The 21,853-nt window shown below is 41.6% G+C and overlaps 1 protein-coding gene across 4 annotated transcripts in view; it reads right to left on the reverse strand.

Moving 5' to 3' along the window:
- Window positions 1-4,810: 4,810 nt before the first annotated feature.
- The window catches only part of WDFY4 (WDFY family member 4), a 136,022-nt gene continuing 118,979 nt past the window's right edge, over window positions 4,811-21,853 (reverse strand). For 3 of the 4 annotated variants that reach the window (XM_069864116.1, XM_069864115.1, XM_069864117.1), the window contains exons 54-62: window positions 21,169-21,378; window positions 20,488-20,635; window positions 19,550-19,707; window positions 17,735-17,893; window positions 13,629-13,808; window positions 10,586-10,768; window positions 9,881-9,968; window positions 6,540-6,651; window positions 4,811-5,428 (exon numbers count right to left, since the gene is read on the reverse strand). In XM_069864116.1, coding sequence (XP_069720217.1) covers window positions 5,362-5,428; window positions 6,540-6,651; window positions 9,881-9,968; window positions 10,586-10,768; window positions 13,629-13,808; window positions 17,735-17,893; window positions 19,550-19,707; window positions 20,488-20,635; window positions 21,169-21,378 — 1,305 coding nt within the window. In that variant the 3' untranslated portion in view covers window positions 4,811-5,361. The remainder of the gene's footprint in view (window positions 5,429-6,539; window positions 6,652-9,880; window positions 9,969-10,585; window positions 10,769-13,628; window positions 13,809-17,734; window positions 17,894-19,549; window positions 19,708-20,487; window positions 20,636-21,168; window positions 21,379-21,853) is intronic. The other variant, XM_069864118.1, reaches the window with a different exon arrangement.

The raw sequence follows: 21,853 nt of genomic DNA on the forward strand, positions 1-21,853 counted from the left end.
ATATACTGTACAAAAACCCACACAAGGATGGGCAACAGTTATCAGTTTCAAACATGGTAACTGGCCATGCATCCTCCCCTTGCCATAAAAGCAAACAAGGAGTCACTGGATATTGCTCAGTGGTGCTACACTAATTCTTTCACCTCTGATTCTTCTTGCTGTAAATAGGAACTAGAAGGGAAACTGCTCGGCCTCGTCTGTGAAAGGATTTTTCAGGCAGCCAGTTAAGCAGCTTTACAAATCTCATTCCTCTGCACTAGTCCTGTGGGAGACAAGTAAGTGGAGAACCCTCGCTTAAGTATGCAGATCGGAGAGAATCAAAAAGATTGAGGGCCAGCCAAATTTTTATTCAATACGGCATTCCTATGACTTAAATGGTCCTGCCTTGCATCAGTACTCTGTTCTCGTGGGAACATATAGCCCCTCAAATCCTTCAAGCAAACATAGCTATGCTCACTTATACCTCTACTTCATCCTTGCTTGCTCTCAAAGAGCAAACAGAGGACAGAAAAACTCTGCTTTGCTAGGGAACTACCTCAAACCCCCAAATTAGTAAATCACTGTGCACATGAAGATGGCAAATGGCAAAGGCCACTCCTATGTATCACTATAAAAAATAACATTAATTGGGATCCTTTGCAATTTCCTGTACAACCCATAATTAGGTTAGATAAGAAACTAGCAGTGTCTAAGTGCTATAAATGTCTAAATTAAGTTATTTTGAAAGTGCTCAGCACTTTGACATTTGAGAGTTCAGAGTAATTGCGGTATTGAAATAAAATTGCTTCTGTTATTTAAAAGGTCATTATCTTCTTCGGGTAGATATATTAGAACTATTTTCCACTCTACTGAGCTGTTCTGTTTAGTACAATTAGACCTGCTTGAGTAGATTTCTAGTGGGCTTCCTCCCACTTATCACGGTCCCAGCACTGAAGGGCCTGTAAATATACAGACCAAATACAGAGTATATATTCAGCTCATAATCAGGCTTTGAAGAGCCAAGAACTGCCCAGAGCTTCAGACACCTTCCCTGAACCTCACAGGCTGCTGCACCCAGCAAGCTGGCAACGGAGTCCTTATACAACCAAAGTCAACAAATGCCATGTTACAGGCAGAGGCCTGCCTGCCAGGCAGACGAAAGCTTTGGAGCAAATCAGGATGTCAGCTTCCCAACCAAATTATCTCATAGTCTGGCAGCAACTATGGTTATTTCAATGATGCTACTGGAATCCCTTGTTTACAACATGCATGATCCTACTGCCACAATAAAGATATGCCTTTTGCTTGCTTACCAGATCTGGGGGTCTAAAACTGTGACAGCCAAAGGTGGGAACTTAAATGACTACACCTTGACTGCATTTTATTTGGGTTAGTCCAGTGTTGTCAGTAAACTAAGGAGGTAAAATAACAAATATTGGCAGAACAGATTTAATTTGCAACCACCCCTCCACTAGAGACTGCCACAGAGCCAGGAGACCATGGGGAATGGGCTAAGCACAGGAGGGTCCAAAGATCACTCTCACTGTACATTCCAGTAGCTTAATCCCTGTGCTTCCCTCCTTCGCAGCTGAGCATCCCACCAAAACTGGAGTAGCTATAGAAGCATGACTTTTTGTTGTCTCTCCTTTCAGGGAACAGCTATGTAAGAGAGAAGCAAAGTCTTTAGACATCTTATGCAAACTAAACAAGGAGACAATTTCTGACCTGAAACAGGGAAAGTTCCCATGCTGCTGTTGCAGTCATCCACATCACTCCGCCATCATTAAGAGCTGACAATGTTCTTTCCACCACAGGGACACACCCTCAGCTCTGGCCAGCACTCTCACTTTTGCTCCCTCAGTGACTAACCTACATCAACAAGCCTCCACATGCTTAGGGTTGCAACACTTGAGTGTAAAACACATCAAGTGATCACTGAATACAGACCCAGCTGTCCCAGTCACAAGACCTCCATTTACTTGGTACTCATTAAAGCAAATATCACTCATGGTAGCCAAGATTCCAATGTACTGCTGAAGGCTGCCTGATTCTGGTTACTAGGTTTCCACATGACATTCCATTCCAGTGCAGGTAACAAGGGGGAATCCCCTTTTAAAAACTTCATTTGGCAAATGTCCAGGAACCTCCTGATACTTGGGAAGAGCTTTGATGATGACCTGTCTGTAAAGGAAAAAGCTCAGAGGTGCTTAGTACCAAGCAGGAGAAGACAAGAGATCTGGGATCAGGTCCAGGGCTTTTCTGGGCTTGTTTTTCAACTTTCTTGGGATACCTCCTAAAAGATTAGAGATAAGCATGACAGGCTGCATCTTCAAGCAGAGAGAAGCATATTCCTGTAAATTATTTTAGCTCACATGGCTCTTGGATAACTTCCCTTGTGACAGCCATAGGTGATCCTGAATGAGATGATCTTACCAATACCCTCTTATTACAAGCTTTGAGATCCTTATATGAAAAGGACTTGGGAGCAGTAGCACATGGTGACAATCACAGGGGAAACTTTCCTGTGGGAGTTACAGATCTGTTTGCATGGAGTTCTCAAAAAAATTTTGAGCAAATTCTGTTTTATGAGGATGCAAAGGCCCTACAGTGCACAGGCAGCTCTGCAAATATTGTTGCACAAGCGTTTATTAGCCAACACAAAGCTACAGAAATCAGACAGTATTTAATGCTCACTGTAAAATTTATAAGATTTCTGTTACCAAACAAGGAAGCAATATGGTCTGTGCAATAACCAAATAAGTGTGATTAAGGCATTTTAGGGTTTATAGTCTCCTATTAGATTAAACTTATTTTTAAAGTCATATAAAGGTTGTGCTGTTCCACATTTCTCCTCTTGGTTTCCCTACAGAGCAGAGTTAAGACTGTGCCTTATTTCTTCATTTCGTGTACTAATGGGATTGGCTTTCTTTTAAGGGTAATTCTCACCATGAGCTACTTATGCCTTGCAAACGCTGGTTCTGAGATAATTACAACGCTCTGGCGATGTTTGCACTGTGCCACTGCAGTAACAATGGAGGTATGCTGAAAGTCTTTGCTGTGGAATTGTTCTACTTGCTTAATTTTTCAGTCATATTCTAGATGTGCTACCTCTACATCCCATGCAGAGAAACAGTAACACATCAGGATGCCCACCACACAGGCACCACTACTGCCCCTGAGATAGCACCAGGTATTGTCTATGTGTCAGTGAAAGCTACCTCCATATCTAGAACTGACAGGCCTTCTCTGTTCACAAACAACAGGTACATTCCCTAGCTGGTTCACTCCCCATTTGTGTCAGGAAGTTGTCTACCACACACACCCACACCAGGAACCTCCTAGACCGTTTCCTTTCTGCTGTACTATACTTTGAGCAGACATATGGTAAGTTGAAGTCTTTCCCCAAGAACAAAGACTAATGACTGTGAGACTTCTCCCAGTTGCTTGTAGAATATCTTATCAGACTCTTCTTCCTGGCTGGGTGGTTTATAGCAGATCCCCGCCATGATATCTGCCTTATTGAGTGTTCGACTGAATTTTACCCATAGGCACTTAACCCTATCATCACCACCATTGAGCTCAAGGCAATCAAAACACTCTCTACCACCGAGGGCTACCCACGCAGACTCTCCTTCCTTGCCTATCCTGCCTGAAGAGTTTATAGCCAACAATAGCAGCATTCCAGTTGTGCAAATTGTCCCACCACATTTCCCTGATGGCAATTATATCATAGTTTTCCTGCTATACAATGACTTCTAGTGCCTCCTAAAACACTCTATTTCTTTACTAGGTAAAGGAAGGGCAGGGTAGAGGGTGTGTTTAGCTCCTTCAAATTCTCATGAAGTGTTATGGAGCTTGATTCTTCCCACTTTCTCCATCTCAACCAGGGACACAAATGGCACTTAAATTTATTACACTATGGCACGACGGCCTCAGCCTTCTTATACTCCAAACACTCACTTCTACTGTGCAGAGTGATTATGAAGGTAATGCTGAAGTAGGGTGGCCAAGAAGGCCAATGGCATCTTGGCTTGTATCAGAAACGGCGTGACCAGCAGGTCCAGGGAGGTTGTTCTCCCTCTGTACTCAGCACTGGTGAGACCGCTCTTCAAATACTGTGTTCAGTTCTGGGCCCCTCACCACAAGAAGGATGTTGAGGCTCTGGAGCGAGTCCAGAGAAGAGCAACGAAGCTGGTGAGGGGGCTGGAGAACAGGCCTTATGAGGAAGGGCTGAGAGAGCTGGGGTTGTTTAGCCTTGAGAAGAGGAGGCTGAGGGGAGACCTCATTGCTCTCTATAACTACCTGAAAGGAGGTTGTAGAGAGGAGGGAGCTGGCCTCTTCTTCCAAGTGACAGGGGACAGGACAAGAGGGAATGGCCTCAAGCTCCGCCAGGGGAGGTTCAGGCTCAACATAAGGAAATAACTCTTCACTGAAAGGGTCATTAGGCAATGGAACGGTCTGCCCAGGGAGGTGGTTGACTCGCTTTCCCTGGAGGTGTTTAAGGCACGGGTGGACGAGGTGCTGAGGGGCATGGTTTAGTGTTTGATAGGAATGGTTGGACTTGATGATCCGGTGGGTCTCTTCCAACCTGGTTATTCTATGATTCTATGATATACTGATACTCCTGAGAACATCAGAACAAGGCTAGGAAAGAAGGCATTGAAGGAGGAGAATGAAATAATGTCGACCAGCTCTGTCAAATCTTCATCTCCGCCCATTCCATGCCTTTTGACTGCTCTACTCACTATGGGAAAAAAAAAAAAAGTCAGAGATTAGAAAACTCAAGACTGCACCATAACACATGCATCACTCAGCCTGGGAATTCCTACCTTCACTTTGCAATCCAACCAGCTTTTTTAAAGGCATGCATACATTTTCATGCAGATTCATGGAAAGAGGATGTATAGAAATAGAGATATTAACATACTTGTATATTAATAAGAACAAATATACTGCAACAAAGTCCCACAACATCTGTTGGAAGCCTTAGTATTTTCTGATCCCACGGTGTTAAAATCAGAATATGTTGATTTTATTAAGCTGCACTGCTCTTTGGCATAGTCAATGCAGTTTTATTTGATAGCTATTATTTTTAAAATACAACATATTATGCCAAAATCAGTATCTAAAATAACACTTCAAATACAAAAGTTTTCTCAGCACAAAACCTGCAAAATCTCGTTGTCTATGTGCATGTCTGTCAGTGTGTCTCACTCAGCTCTGGAGTTCATTATCTAATTTCAATCAGAGTCAGTCCAACAACTCCTTTGTGATGCAGTCCCCAAGCATAGGCGTACAGCTTCTCTCACTCTTTCATGCTCTGAAAGGTAATTTCACTCCATCCCAAAGGCTGAAAAAGCAAGACTTCTTCACTATTACTTCCTATCCATCCACAGACCAGCAGTAGACTCTTCCCCAGTCATCACCAACTAGGATCTTGGAGGAATTTCTTGAGAAAGAAAAAAACCAAAGAAGAATGTTTAAGAATGAGATACAAATACAATCAAAGCTTTCTCCTGTATGCGTAACAATTAGGAAGATGCAACATTCAGGGGAGCACATTATCTTTAACGTTAAATTTGAAGATAAATGATATACAGTAGACAGATTCATACTTCAAAGACTGAACTTAGAACTAGATCCAGACTTTACTGGAGTTCAGTGGGTTAGCTGTGGACAATCTAGCCAGATCAGGAGCTTTTACCCTTCTGTGATGATAAGACTCTATAAGACTCTATATGTTAATTAAATCTGTTGGCCAGCTTCAGAATTCTTAGTTGCCAGCACATACTACCATGGCTTTAGCCATTGAGATCTGTGCTGCATGCAGTGCCATCAACACTAATGAAACTAACCCCTCACTTCCCCTAACTTTCCCACTTTCTGTGATTCACACTCCCTAAGTGCTTTACATCTGATCATACAGAATAAAAGAACCATTTTTGCAACTATCAAAATGCCAACACTTTTTTAGAGAAAGGCAGCAACTGTTTTACAGTACATCATAACATCCTGCAGTAGGAGATAATAACAAATATTACATGCAGCTGAAACTGCTGGGCGGGGACTGAATAAACTAGAATACTGCCTGTGCAAACAGAGCGGAGTTTAACAAGAAAGTTTTCCTTTGGCCAGAAACTTCCTGTTTATATTTTAAGGAGATGGCATCTTCAGCAACTCCTAGGATAGTTGCCTTTCTGTGGTGCAGAGAGAGTGCAGCAGCCACCGATCTCTATAACTACTCTGGCTGAAAGCTGCTATTTTTCCTGGGTTGCATGATCACTAACTATCCCCAAATCCTTCACTTCACAGTTAGCCAGGCCAGCTACCAGAGTGATTGTGCTTGGCTAAGACAGTGATTCAACTGCGATTTTAGAAACACCAACACTACTAAATAGCAAACCAAGCCAAAACCAACCCAAAGACAAACCCCCAGCAGTATTACAAAGTTTAGAATAAAATAATCCCCCCCTCCATTTAGGGCAGAGCCACGGAGACCACGAGGCTGGCGTCGCGCCCTCTGCTGGGCACCGCCTGCAATGCGAAGGGAAGGACAGTACCTGGATACAGCCAGTGCTGTTACTGCTGGACTGGTTTTACTTGGTTTTCCAGTCAAGGCAAGGCTGGGATTCAGTTCCCGAAAGAGAACAAGATGTTTTCCACTCTTGTTACCTGTTGTGTGGTTCAAACATAAATATTTAGAAAGTATCTTGGGGAAGCATGGATGGGATTGTTATTATTTACGGTCAGCAAGTTGTTAAGTTGAGAACAAATATATTTAATCTCAGCCTGTGCTGTTGCAAAATAGGCCCATCCCAATTTAATTTGTGGCTATGATAGTTACATGTGCTGACGTGCGGCTGTATCAATTGTGTTCTAAATTGGATTTGTGTATTATTGCTTTCTAAATTGCATGCCTTGTTCAGCAAAATTGTTCATCAGTTTTCACTGGCTCTGTGCTTAATAAGATGCCCCACAATACCTTGCTGCCAAGATATAATACAGCGCATAATTGCCTAGTAAAAAGAAATTGCATAAAGCCCTGGTATTATCAACTTATCTAAATCTCCTCATAACAGAACGAATAATTAAATGCTGACAACATTTCACATACACACACATACATACACATACACCTAACAACACGACTCAATCATAGTTACTTTGGTCTTTTTAATGACTGTGTTTTGTATTAATTTTATTTTCTTTAATGTGTAGAGTGAGATGTGGGAATTATCGGCCATTTAAAATGATCTGAAGTCATCTGAATAGTTTAAGAGAGCATGCCACTGCTTTGATTACACATCTCAACTCTTTAATAAAGAACACTGTCACGGTACACATCTGCGAACATGCCTCCTTACGCTCACATGCAAACAGGAGTGTGTCTGCACACATTATCAGATTCCTGGGGTCAGCATATGTCTTCTATGATCCTCTACGAAGAAGGCGCAACAGGAGTGTTCTGCTGCACTCCCCTGGGCAGCTTTTAAGTCTCCATTTAGACAACTGTTTAAGATAAGGCATGGAAATGTCTGACACTGGAAATTATGCACAAGAACTTCGGAAATTCTTAAAACAAATGTTTCTACATGTAAAAAAAAGCTGCAAAATAACTACAGAATGCTACAAGGATTTGGGAATTTTTGGATTTCACTTACAGCAATCTCTATTAGAGACAATAATGAAACCAAATATGTAGCTACCACAGCCAGACTATCTCGCATCTCTGGTGTTCTTGCATCTCCCCTAGAAGCATCTGGCTCTAGCTACTGTGAGGCATAACAACAGGTAGGATGGGCACCTGGTTTGGCATTTCCTATGCCTCTGTATGAATAAATATTTTCACATAACAATCTAAGTAATGTAGAATCATAGAATCACCAGGTTGGAAGAGACTCAGCGGATCATCGAGTCCAACTATTCCCACCAATCTCTAAAACATGCCCCTCAGTACCTCATTCACCTGCACCTTAAACACCTCCAGGGAAGGCGAGTCAACCACCTCCCTGGGCAGCCTGTTCCATTGCCTAATGACCCTTTCAGTGAAGAATTATTTCCTTATGTTGAGCCTGAACCTCCCCTGGCGGAGCTTGAGGCCATTCCCTCTTGTCCTGTCCCCTGTCACTTGGGAGAAGAGGCCATCACCCTCCTCTCCACAACCTCCCTTCAGGCAGTTGTAGAGAGCAATAAGGTCTCCCCTCAGCCTCCTCTTCTCAAGGCTAAACAACCCCAGCGCTCTCAGTCGCTCCTCGTAAGACTTGTTCTTCAGCCACTTCACCAGCTTTGTCGCTCTTCTCTGGACTCGCTCCAGAGCCTCAACATCCTTCTTGTGGTGAGGGGCCCAGAACTGAACACAGTATTCAAGGAGCGGTCTCACCAGTGCCGAGTACAGAGGGAGAATAACCTCCCTGGACCTGCTGGTCACACCGTTTCTGATACAAGCCAAGATGCCATTGGCCTTCTTGGCCACCTGGGCACACTGCTGGCTCATCTTCAGTCAACACCTCCAGGTCCCTCTCCTCCAGGCAGCTTTCTAGACAGGCTTCTCCTAGTCTGTAGCACTGCATAGGGTTGTTGTGCCCCGAGTGCAGGACCCGGCATTTGGCCTTCTTAAACCTCATGCCATTGGACTCAGCCCAGCGGTCCAGCCTGTTCAGATCCCTTTGCAGAGCCTCCCTACCCTCCAGCAGATCGACACTTCCACCCAGCTTAGTGTCATCTGCAAACTTGCTAAGGGTGCACTCAATGCCTTCATCCAGGTCATTGATAAAGACATTGAACAGGGCTGGACCCAGCACTGAGCCCTGGGGAACCCCACTTGTCACTGGCCTCCAGCTGGATTTCACACCATTTACCACCACTCTCTGGGCCCGGCCATCCAACCAGTTTTCCACCCAGGAGAGTGTGCGCCCGTCCAGGCCAGAGGCTGACAGTTTCCTAAGCAGAATGCTATGAGAAACTGTATCAAAGGCTTTATTCAAGTCCAAGAAGACTACATGTAGATGCTAAATTCCCTGAATAGCCCTTCTGAAGATCTCGGTGGTAATGCCCAGTTACTGTATAGTTTCTTTTTATGCAGATGTTGCATCTGTAGCTGAATATTTATACAAATTGTGTGCCTAAAATTGAAGCAATAAAGAATATCTGTAATGAGGATAACAGCAAAGAAATGGTGTAAATTATACATACTAACACCACAATTACTTTATGTTATAAAATATGCTGTGAAGAGAAGCAAGCTCTGCTATTTAGAATGTGCCTTTAAAATTCCCTGGCAGGTTTCAGCTCCTGTATTTGTTAAGATGCAGAAGTGAACTTGAGTTGTTTTTAATACTAGTCAGCACCATAGCCTCATCATCTTAACCTCAGTTCTGCAAGAACTCCAGAGTATCAGCTTTGGCTTGGCACAGCCTTGAGTAAACAGCTCCTGAATAAACTGCTGCTGGTCTCCCACCAGTTTAAAGCCTCTGACCTCATGTAAGATGGCAAAGACAAAGTTCCCTATTATGTCCCAGGGCAGGATCTGACACTGCCTCCTCTGACATCATGCCAGGATACTTTAGTACAGGCCATCCGCAGAGGTACCAAGAGAATGGGCTTTCTGGAGCCAGGATAGTTCAATAGTTTCATAGGCTTATGCAGAAAGGTGGTCTATCAGGCTAGAGAGAACACATAACAGCCTATGAAGAAGCCTTCAGCTTTATCCAGGCAGGATATGCCCATGAGACTGGTGGCTTAAGGGCGCTTTCTGTCTCTAAGGCAGGGTAGTACTGTACCAGTCATTTTCAACATCCCCCACTTCACACCACGGTACTCACTCACAGTCTTCTTCCTCACAAACAAACAAGGTCTGCACCAAACAGTCACAATGCAGTTTGTGGCTACCCTGTGGCCATACCTATGTTGCCTGGCTCTTCCACTGTATCTCTCTGCACTCTCAGCTCAGCAGCTTGCTCTGGGGTATTGGCATATTCAGTCTTCCACAGCTTTGCCAGCAAGGAGGTAAAAATGGAAAAAGCATTGATTATTACAATGGAACAAGAGAGAGATATGGTCATCTGCTTCCCAGAAAAGGGGTGGAAACCAGACTTCTATCAACATAGCAGGATTTCGCAGCATCATCTCTCCCTTGGCCACTGCACTGCAGGGTGTCACACTGGAGAAATATATGCAGGGAGGTGGTAGGGTTGCAGGGCTGACACACTAGTGAGGGTCTCAGTAACCCAAGCTCTCCCACCAGACTGGAGGTGGGACCAGCAATGAATTCCTGCTCCCGAGAAAGATGACTTAATAAACTGAACTGTGAACCAGCTCTCAGAAACCAGTCTCAAACATATTTCTGATAGGCAATATAATTTTTACTTTCAAAACCACACCAGAATGGAAAGTACATTTTCAAAACTCTTTCTGAATGGCAGACTCCATTCAGGAGGATAAAAGTTGATAGGAAACAAACATTTTACTCTGATTTTCAGTTTTTAGCCTGTGCTGTTAATAAAGTGGAACGTGCTTTTACTAGCTCTGTCCCTCCATTTAGCATGCAAAATTCTGCCTTTGGTCTACAATGAATCAGTATTCCCTATCTGCTCCCTCATCCACCTACCTTCACCACTCCATCTGTGCTTCCTGTGATGATGATGCTGCGTGTGTCCCAGTCCATCACTTCAGCAAAGCAGCAGGAAACAATACGGCTTTTTGGGCTACAGGAGGTGTTAACACTTGCAAGAAGCTGGCCATTGATTGTCCACAGATACAGGTAAGATCCAGCACAAGAGATAATGTCACCCTGTAACAAAGCAAGAAGCAGTGTTTCAAAATCCTATGCTCACCCTCCTCACATCTCTTAATTCCTGATGAGAAATTACAGTGTTTCTTTGACTTGAATTCTGACCTTTGTTTTGCTTCTGGGCAAATGATATAAACTGTGGAAGTAAAAATGACATTCTTTTCTCATGAAAAATTCACACATTTTTACATCGTAGAAGCCCACACCGACTGTCTCAGATTTAGCAAGATAATGCAGAAATAAAGTGGGTTTTTTAATTTTTAAAATGAAAACATTTCTTTAAATGTTCCCTTTCTATTGAAAATCCAGGTTTTTAGTGAATATGCAGAATAACCAACTGACCTTGCTGCTGTCAGAGACAGTGACTATGCTCAGGCAATACCTACCACAGGTAGGTTCCAGGACTAGTGTTCTTTTAAAGTTTTACAAAGAAGCATTCTCTTACATGATGTGGTGTTCACCTGCTTAGCTGCGAAGCCTTTGGTGATTTCATAATCCTCCTCTGCCCCTCACAGGGAGCTTAATGTCATCGCAATTTGAGACTGTGCATTTCATTTGACCAATGACCAACTCAGCATTCAGTGAGCTGCACTGTTGATGCAGAAAACATCCTCTGCATATGAATCTCTCCTCTCCCTTCCATCCAGGTGCATAGTCTTACCACAGACTGCACCATAAGAAACAAATACATAGGTAATCCTTAAGGGCAAAACCCAAACAGAACCAAGAGCCAATGCTGCAATTTTAAATGGTCTTATCAAAAGTGCATTTTGATCAGGTTACTAATTGAAATTCCACCTAACCTTTCCACCCTTAATGCATACAAAGAACCAGCTAATATAGAACACCATCAGCAGAGTCATCTGATTCTGGGAAAGGCCACTGTCCTTAAATTAGCAGCACGCATCTGGTTGAAATCAACTAACAGAACACTTCATCTCTGCTTAATCTGGGGCCAGAGCTCTTCACACTGAAGGGCAGAATTCTGAAGATAAACAAGGATAACACATTCAAAACAGAGTTGCCAATATGTAAAGGGACTAAATTTCAGTTATCTGCATGAGAGTACGTAATATTCATGCATTTAGTAATGATATAGGGTGTTTTTCACATCTAGACCAGGGATTTTATACTAACTGATATCACTATTTACAGAAAGCTTTTAAAATTCTCCTTAGCTTAGAAACTTTTGGTGACAGCCTTTTTATTTTGTGTCTACATAATGCAAACACCAAGAGGTCTGAATCTATAAATGGAGATTCTAGATGCTTAAGCAAATATAACAACTAACGTTCACGTAACAAAGAGCTGTATAGAGTTTGTATTTCACAGAAAAGTATGTGGTTCAGAAATGTGTTTCCTTCAAACTTTGCTTCAAAACACTCTGAATTCACCAGGAAAAATACTTGTTACCAAATATGTAATGTTGTGTCAATCAGAATATTATATTTAGAATAATGGAAGTTTTGTTTACAACTTCATGTTATAATACATGTGTGTATATATATATATACACACAAAATATGAACAAAAACACATTTCAGAATTAATCATCCTGTTCTGCTAACATCAAAAAGAATTTTCTCATCCACAACATATGGACCTCATCATCTTTTTGACTTGAATTTTCAGTCATACTTTCCTGAAGTTTTTCCTCTTCTAAATGAACCAGACTATTGTCCACTCAGTTTAACCATTTGCACTTCAAAACACTGGAGAGATGCTCCTGTATCCACCACTAGACTGTTCCTGGCACAGATCACCTCATTTTGTGACACGTTCAGAAGGGGAGCTATCAACTACAAAGACTACAGTCAACGGTGGACTGAGACTTAGAAAGGAGAGGACTTCATCCTCTTGGGGTTTCAACCCTATGGTCTGTGCCAGATCAACCACTCATTTCCAAATGCATGGCACTGCTTCAGCTGACTTCATAAGGGACGACTAGGATATTCTGAACTGGCCTGCTGAACCCACTGGCCATTTTACACTAACCAGGACCCTTGGGCCTACGAGCTGAGCTGGCACTGAACAGACTACTGTTCACCCTCAATTGCTAGCCATTGAACTGCAGGGTTAATAAATTTCTGATACGAGCTTATTCTTTTGGCACATACTAAGTAGAGAACGTCTGCCTAGTTTCTTACTGCTATGAACTCAATTTTGCCGCTCTTGGTACATGCTCCAGTACTGGATTCAACTTCAAATTGTCTGCACAGCTGGAACCTTGTTCTAGTATTCTAATAGAGACAGAAAATAGAAATGTCTAAACAACATATTCAGGAGGTAGAAACTTGGAAAAAATCTCATCCAGATATTTTTCTATCAAAATGCATGAAATTCTGGCCAGGCACAGACCACAACAGACACACCCACTGCTACTAAGACGTCTTCCCACACCTGAGAGTAGAAGGGAAAACCAATAGCCAACATTGTCACCACAGAGGTATAAGGCAGTTGTCAGCCGAGATGGCAGACTGAGGTCTAACATGTCTCAGCTGATATGGCTCTGCTGTGTGAATATCAGGAGAAATTAATGAAATAATGGAGGCAATATGGTTACGGGCAAGTCAAATCTAGGAACTACTAGGGTAATACTTTATGCTTCATAGACTAAAAGTTGTTTAATCCTGCTGTTTGCCCATCCAAAGATGCTTCCACTTAGCTACTCAGTCTAAGATGTTGCTTTTAGTGCTTGCCTCTCGTCATTAAGAACACTCTTAGCAAACTCTGTAGAAGAAAAAAAAAAATCAATGTATCAGACTCTCAGGATGTTTTTTATGTTGAGAAGAGTACCCATTAAATTATCATGAAATGTTCATGGATGCATCAGAAGGAAGATGATAAATGAAGATCTTACTGTTGAATTGTTTATGGCAACAGAACAGAGGCTTGCCCTGTGGGCAGGAAGCTGGTTTATGTACGTCAGCTGGTTCAGGTCCCAAATGATGCAGGTTCTGTCATCGGATCCACTCACAAAGATGCTGTAGGTCACAGATGCAGCAAGGCAGGTCACTGCCTGAGTGTGCCCGTATAAAGCCTGGTGGAGAAAAAGCAACCAACAAACCACAACAGAGGGTGGCTGATTTACTAGGGAACCACAATCCTACTGTCATTTGCTTAGTAAGAACAAGAAACTTAGTCATTCTTTGGAGAGCAGAAAAGGGTAGGAGAGTGAAACACCAAAGGAACTTACATAAGCATCCTTGCTCTCAATTCATGGTTGAGGAAAGTTGAGGCTTCGAGAGATTATATGACTTGTCCCAAGTTGCACAGTAACTTAAGGCCCATGGCATACATTTCAGATTCTACAACAGTGATTTGTGCTCAGCAACAAAACATTTTTTCACTTCAGTCCATGCAGCCTTAAGTAGAATTTATGTTTGGAAAAGACTATTTATCAATATTTAAAAAAACCATTTTGAAATAAAACTTACGAGGATGTATTTCAGTGACCTTCTTAGTCTTATCCTTCTGTTTTTCTGAACAAGTATTAATATTTTTCCAATTTTAGCTAAGAAGAAAAACAGCATTTGGGAAGAATGTTTGCTTTAAAGCCCTATAGGAATTCCTTTCTTTTTCATCATTACTCAACATTCTTTTTTGCTGTTGTTTTATAGGTTCTGGAGACAAAAGAAGTTCTCAGTTTAATTTAGCCTTATCTAAACAATTTCATAAAAAAAGACTATACATTAGGCAATTTAATAGCACAGACAGAAATCATGGATTTATGTTTACTGATGACAATTGTTTAATGCAGCATTCTCAAGTGACAGCAGTATACATTCTACTGCATAACCACCAATGTCAGTAAAGCTTGTAGGGAAACAGAGGAAAAGTCCTTCATAGCTTTCCTAAAAAGCCTTTCAGGGCTCGATTTTTAGATGCCTTACTGTGAAAAATCAGACCTACCAGTTTTAATGTTGCTTTTAAGAGTAAATTCATATTCCCTGCTGGCTTTCTCTACATGACATAATTAGCATATCTTCAGGGTCTATCTCAGTTCAGCATGAAGCAGAAGAGCCACATGTTCTGGGTGATTTTTGCAAACACATCTCATACTCATCTCCAGTGTGTGACTGTGATACTGAATTCTTGCTGGCTAACATGTGCTGCCACTTGCCAGGGTTACTAGGACAACAGTATTCAAACATCAACCCACTGGTGAAGAAGCTGAGCTGCAGCAGGCTATGTGCTGCTGAAGGTGACCTGCAGCTGTGAGGGATGAATTTCAGTTTGTGATTTATTCCATTCAGAAGAACTGCTGACTAAAAATACTGGCAAAAAAAAAAAAAGGGGGGACTTCAACAGTGGTCTTCAGAGATTGGAAACACTTCAAACTGAGCATAGAAAAGGAGGTTCAGCAATAGCTTTGGACTGATTGTACAACAGTCTCTTTACATAGGAGTGGGTATAATCCAGTGCCTGTGCATGAGAAATGCACAAGACCTCTGCAAAAGGGGCTGAGACAAAGCTGATTTGAGGTCCCAACATTTCTTTCTCTTTCCTCCGAAGCACAAAAGGAAACATACCCACTGCAACAGCATTCAAAGCGACAAGGCAAGGCAAGCTTAAGCTTCTGCATAATTTTTAATCAAAACAATTTTTTCTTTTTTTTTTTTTTTTAACCCCAAAAGACTTACGTACCTGGCAGAGAAGTGCTTTAAATACAAGCTGAGTGTAGAAGAGAGAGCTAAACCTGAGCATAGTTGTAATTGTGGCTTCACTCTACCAGTATCTCAATCCATATTCATGCAAAACCAATTGTTGTGGTTTTAGCTCTACCATCTACTATCTACTGCTCTGCAAAGACTGACTGATATTTCCCTTAACAGGCAATATCCCACAGCATATCTGCAAAGAACTGAGACGCTTATCTCCAGAGTCAATTTACAAATATCAAAAGGCTAAAAAAGAGGACTGGCCTCACTGCAGGAATGCTCAGTCCATGAAAACTTCAACCAAGTTTGACCATCCAACTTAACTGCCTAACGTGGACACAGATGCTTCACAACTGTGCTCAACATCTCCCTGAGAGGTCTCTGTGGCAGATGGTACAGCTTGCCTAGATGCTTCTTGCAGCCCAGCATTTCATTTGGCCCAGAAATGCTGTGGGCTGGATCACACCAATCACTCTGCTCATGAACACTGAGGGAACTGGTAAATTGCATGGATCAATACTAAGGCTATTATGCTCAGTCTTTAGTCTTCCACAAAACTGTGGAAGCAGCCTTTGCAACTTTTTTTTTCTGCTGAAATATAGTTTCTGTACTTTACTACATTCCGAACCAGAATGTGTCAGTCCCATGAGACAGCTGGTAAGTGAATAGCATCCACTTTATAGCACATCAGCTTTACTTAAGCAAAGCTCACTCTCTCAGGAAAGATGATACATTTTTTTTGGTTCAGCACAAAAAGCAGCCACCATGAAACAGTGAATTACATGAAAGCAGCAAGTAATTCACTGGAAGACATTTAGAACCATAGTTAAAATTTACATCTATGCCAGACAGTCATCAGAAGAAAAAAGCCTCTGCCAGCAAAAAGAAGGAAAAAAATACAGAATTTGTCATTGCATGATCTCATGCCACTTTGTGGACTTTGGGTAATACCAGATTAATCACAATGAAGCACATCAGCAAAGCTGATTTCAGATTGTTAAAGAGAAGGGCTTTTATATTGGAAATAAAAGACAGCCTCTTCAAACAGTTGCCTGAAACTCAAACTGACACCTTCACTGGTATAATTTTGATGCTGATGAAGATTACTGCTTATGCTTTTCTCGTCTGCTATTTCTTCCATTTTTATGTCCATGTCCTGGTTTGGAATAATAACCAGTTGAACTAAAAAGTCATCACTGCAGATCTTGTCCCATATTTCCGGCTTCTTCTCAAACAGGAAACAGCATAAACCTCAGAAGAGAGACTGCTCTAAACACAGTTCTCCCCCATTTCAATGCACAATAATTTCAGATAAATTAATATCTAAATACTTTTCTGGTATCCCAACAAACATGGAAGTCTTCACATCATTTAACAACAAATAAAATATGTTTCGGCTTACAGCATGGAAAGTGCTGAAATATCACCTGAGTATCCCTCCAGAGCAAATGAACAGACGTTGTTTCTAACACTTGGAGATCTTGCTGATCAATGAACCCTTTATTAGTTTGCCTAAAAGTAGAAGAGTGTTTTCTATTTCTTGATTTCTTAGAGAAAAGTGGTCTGTGCTGCCTTTCAGGTATGATAGAGGTGTACTCTGTGTGTACATGATAAAACTGAGAACTCACCACAGCTGAGCCACACAAATCTTCCACGAGAATTCACTTACGTGAATGAAATAACATTTACACAGCTGTTTGATGACTATAGATGAGCTCCAATTCAACAACCACTAAAGGACTTCGGACAATGAGGATGCAAACTATATAATTTTTAGTGGATGCACCTCTACCTCATGGAGTGACAGGAAAACCTTCTATGTTCTGAATTCAGGATGAGAGACAAGAATCAAGAATTGTTCCTAGCTGAGCCTTCATCCCCATCAGCTAAGTTTGCAAGGTGTTTTGGAGATCCCATCCATTGCTGTAGCAGACCCAAAATCGCTATAAGCATCTCTAAGTGATACAGGTTTTTGAAAATAATTCAAGGGTTGGCAGCACTTCAAGTAAGGAGAGTGTATGTCTTATCTTCACTTTTTTTTTGATCATGATAAACTTTAGAAAAGCTACCAAAAGTGAGAGTGAGGCAAGGGAAAACAAGCAGAGTTCATAACAATAAGCTGTGAGCATAAGGCACATTATCAGCTCCCGACTTGATAAAAATCTGTCACATAAAACTGCTGATTGCTGTTATTTTCTGCCTTCTTGACTGACCTAAGGTGTTTCCTCTGCCAGTCATCTGAGAGAAAGTAACTCATCTTTTGGTTTTCATTAAGTTTCTATAGCAAAAGAGCCACAGTACTAACCTGTCTCAAGTTTAGGCACTTCACTTTGTCCTTTACCAAGGAAAGTTCCCAGACACACACAACAGAACTTGTTCCAGATGTGATTATGGTAGTTGCTGAAGGACACACAGCGCAGAGGCACTTTCCCCAGTCTGCCATACACTCAAATGTAGTCACATTCTGTACAAAGAAGCAGCTTTAAGTCAAATGCTTATATGGTGATAACATGCATTTATTAATACCAAACGGCAAATTCAGTTTTCAGAACCAAGCCTCCATTTCTTAAAATCTAGGAAAGAAAAGCTCATCTTAACTATTCTCTATCTCACAGCACAGCTGCATAATATGTACAGGCACAGGCTGTGGCTGCATGCAGTTGTGCCATCCTCCAGGAAGGATGGACAAAGGTCAGCGTCATATGTCTTAGGAGATCTGAGTCCCAATCCCTCTTGTTCCACAGACTTCCTACATAACTTCAGGCAATCTCTTACTTCAGGCAATCTTTCAGCTACCATATAATGACAGAATGCAAACATTCAATGTAGATTGAAAAGAAAGCTCAGGCTATAATGACAGCTGCTGAAAGAGTTAGTGCCAGGCTCTTCAACCCTCCTCTTACTTGCAGTGAAAATCCCAAAGCCAAAGCACTAAAATCCATTCTGTCCCAATGGCTCTGTTAGTACCACCAAAATCAGCCTAAACCAAGGTCAGATTTATTATATATTACTATGATTATAGAATAAATATCCTACGTTCACATTCTGCATTACCTCTCCCCAACACAACCAGGACGACACAATTGTGTTAATGATTCTGGTGGAATTAGATGGCACGGCGATAAAAACCATACCACAGACAGAACAAACCTTTACCTACTTAGAAGGAGGACAAAATTTTCTTTTAAGATCATGTCCAGGGAAACTGTTGACCCAGAGTAAACTCAAGCTGTACTCCCAACAAGATCTCACAGTGGCTGTGTAATCACACTCACTATGCTCAGTGTCACATAATTTATACCTACAGCAGCACTATGACTTGCTAAGCACTGATTTTGAAATCAATGGAGAAAACTCTCCATAATTTTATACAAGGAGCAGAAAGCAAAATACATCTCATGGCTTTTTCACACCTATTGACTGTGGGTATGTCTGTAAAAATATACTGATGTGTCCTGCACAAATACCCAAGTCAGTATCTTGCTGAATGACATATTCTGCTAACCCAAGCTAGCTCAGATATCTTTTGAGTGTCATAACATTGTTCCAAACACACCAAAAAATCAATATGTTTGTGGTAGAGGAATAAACTGGATCTGTCAAGTGCCCTACCAAGCAGTATGATGACAGAGACCATTGACTTTCAACAGCAAGGAAGTACAAGTATTAACTTTGTAGAATACAAGACATTATAATTTTGAATTAATGCATTGGGCTAAGCTTCAGAGCCAGAGGGGAATTGATAGATGGTTCTATCTTAATTCCAGCAAAAAGTTCTGCACAATCAAATTTCTAATCAGTGGCCAGAGAGATCTTGTATTGTCCTTACAATCTATGAAACAGGGTTTCTCTTTCATTTTGACAGACAACACAGTCACTTGAAGGAAATCTTGAGATAATTTAGAGGGGAAATGCCACATTTTTCAGCAGCACAGAGTGACTTTTACTCTGTAGGGATATCCAACTTTATATTCCACAAGAAGATTGACTGTGAGAAAGTCCTGTGAGTACAGCATCCTCTGAAACGAGCTTCCCAACAACCTCTGAAATTGGTCCCCAAACCAGCCAAAGACCACAGACATCACTCATTTGTGGAATGCTTATACTTTTTCTTATTTACCTTCTCAGATCCGTAGTTGCCAAAGCAACAGGTGAAGTCCTCAAATCCCCAGCAGAATGTTTTGCTCCAAAGAGGAGGCATCAAAACCTTGTTTTTTTCAACAGCCAGAATGCCTTTCTCAGTATGAACAATGTGCCCAATAGCTCCCCTGGGATAGTCTGACGAGAGAGAACATATTTAATTCTGTTGGTTTTGTAGCACTTTTCTCCTTGCATAGGTGCAGCTGGCAGCCCACAACTGGGCTCAGTGCTGTGGCCAGGCCCACAGACAGAATTCTACTCTACAACTGACATTCCAGACAGAAGAGTGGAAACACTCCCCTCTAATGGACCACATAAATCCACACAGAGGGAGTGATGTGCTCTAAAGGAGCTCCTTTTCATTGGCAGACTGCTTTATGCCATGCTTTACAGAGGATGCCGGGCACGTCACCAGCAGCCTCTGTATTACAGCTAAAGGAGCCCACTGTCTGCAGAAGATATGTGATAAACAATGTCACTGTGGGATAAAAAAGCAGACAAACTGGATTTTTCCAGGCTTCTTCATGGTAAGAAAAGTAACAGACTAAAAAAAGAGGAAGAAAAAGAAAAGAATTGAAGATTGAGAAGCAGCGAAAGACATCCAGCATTTACTTTGCTGTTGAATATAAAAACAGAACAAATGAAAAACAGTGAGCTTTTTGTTTCAAATTAACATATTCAGAACGTAAAGGACAGAAAAGGTTTAGGCATATTAAAAAAAATATCTACTCTGAACTCTACAATAGAAGTTTCAGGATCTCTCCTGAGTATCTGAGTGTTTTCAATGTCTGCTCATAATAAGCAAACAATTCAACAATTGACAGACAGGATCTTGATTGTGCCAACTTATACAACGCTGTGTGACTCGAAAATCCAGATTCACCCCATCCAAGGACTGAAGCACAGTCCCTGCAGCACCTTTTATTGTAATTGGTGAGAGCTTCAGATTTTGCAAGCTGCTTATAAATGGAGGAAGAATTCCACTTGAGTGAAGGGACAGCATAGTGTCTCTGCCTGATGGACTTCTCCCTTGGGCATTCCTGGATGGATGTGGTTTTGTGAAGAGCTAGAACAAAGGAACAGCATTGAAAAATGAATCTCTATTTGCAAGATCATGCAGGAGAGGTCTGTTTACATCCTTAATCATAGACTTCACGACTGTCATATGTGAACCTCTTCATTGAAATAAAATCTTACTCTTACTACGTTTTTATCAAACTACATCTCTTCCTGATAGAGATAGGAGCTAATCACAGAGATTCAGGAGAAGAGAAAAAGCATAGGTGAGACTTTGAGTAGCTTTTATTTGACTGTACCCATTCCCAGGTTAGTGGTTACTCATGTCATTGTACTGAAGGAGCAGAACTCAGATTTGATGCCACAGCTGTATGGCATGCAACAGGAACAGGATGATTATAAAGTGCAATCACACACATGTACGTGTGTGCATACTGATGTTGCACACAATATGGAGAAGTCTGTAGCCCATCTTCCAGCAGATTTGAATCAGAACTGTCCCTGATTGAAGTTTCTATTCTTGCTTTCCAGTTAAAATACTACAAGACCCAAGTAAATTTTGCTGTCTAGATAAAGTGGTACCTGCTTTGGTATCTGTCCAAAGTTGCTGATGAAACCCAGGATGGTGCTCTTAATCAGGGGATCTTTAATGTTGAGGTCCATCTTGTCTCCATAGAAGTAAGGGTGATAAGTGTTAACTGCCTCCACTGCAGCTGAGCCATGTTGCTTGTGACCAAAAATCAGATCTATCCAGTGATGGAGATGTGCACTGACATAGTCACTCTCCAGTGCCTAAAGCCAAAAGAAAATTAATTCACTAGTGTGTGTCCATTACAAATACATCACCACTTTCCAGACCCTGCTGGAGACTTAAGTTCTCTGCAGTGAATCTTCACACTTGGAGTTTCTCCAGTACTATAATTTTCAGCACATACTCAGAAAATGTGACCAAAGAGATGAAGGGTAGATCCCTACAGGTAAAAGAAGGACAGATTTCAGCATGCTTGTCTTCACAGACACTGGAAGCAATATCCTCAGAAACAACACAGGCAGGTTCCACCAAGCAAAGTGCAAGGACTCTACAAACCTTGGCACATTCTGCAGCTTCTAGTATACATTAAAGCCTGTGCTATCATGTCTTCACCAATACTGTTGCTGACAGAAGATGGTTTAAATAAGCAAAACATTTGTTAGCATTTGGTACCACATGTTGCTTTACAGATAAACCACAGGTACTACTCTATTTGTAGAAATATGCCTTAGTTCT

The sequence above is a fragment of the Phaenicophaeus curvirostris genome, chromosome 9 (assembly GCF_032191515.1).
Source record: "Phaenicophaeus curvirostris isolate KB17595 chromosome 9, BPBGC_Pcur_1.0, whole genome shotgun sequence".
NCBI lineage: Eukaryota > Metazoa > Chordata > Aves > Cuculiformes > Cuculidae > Phaenicophaeus > Phaenicophaeus curvirostris.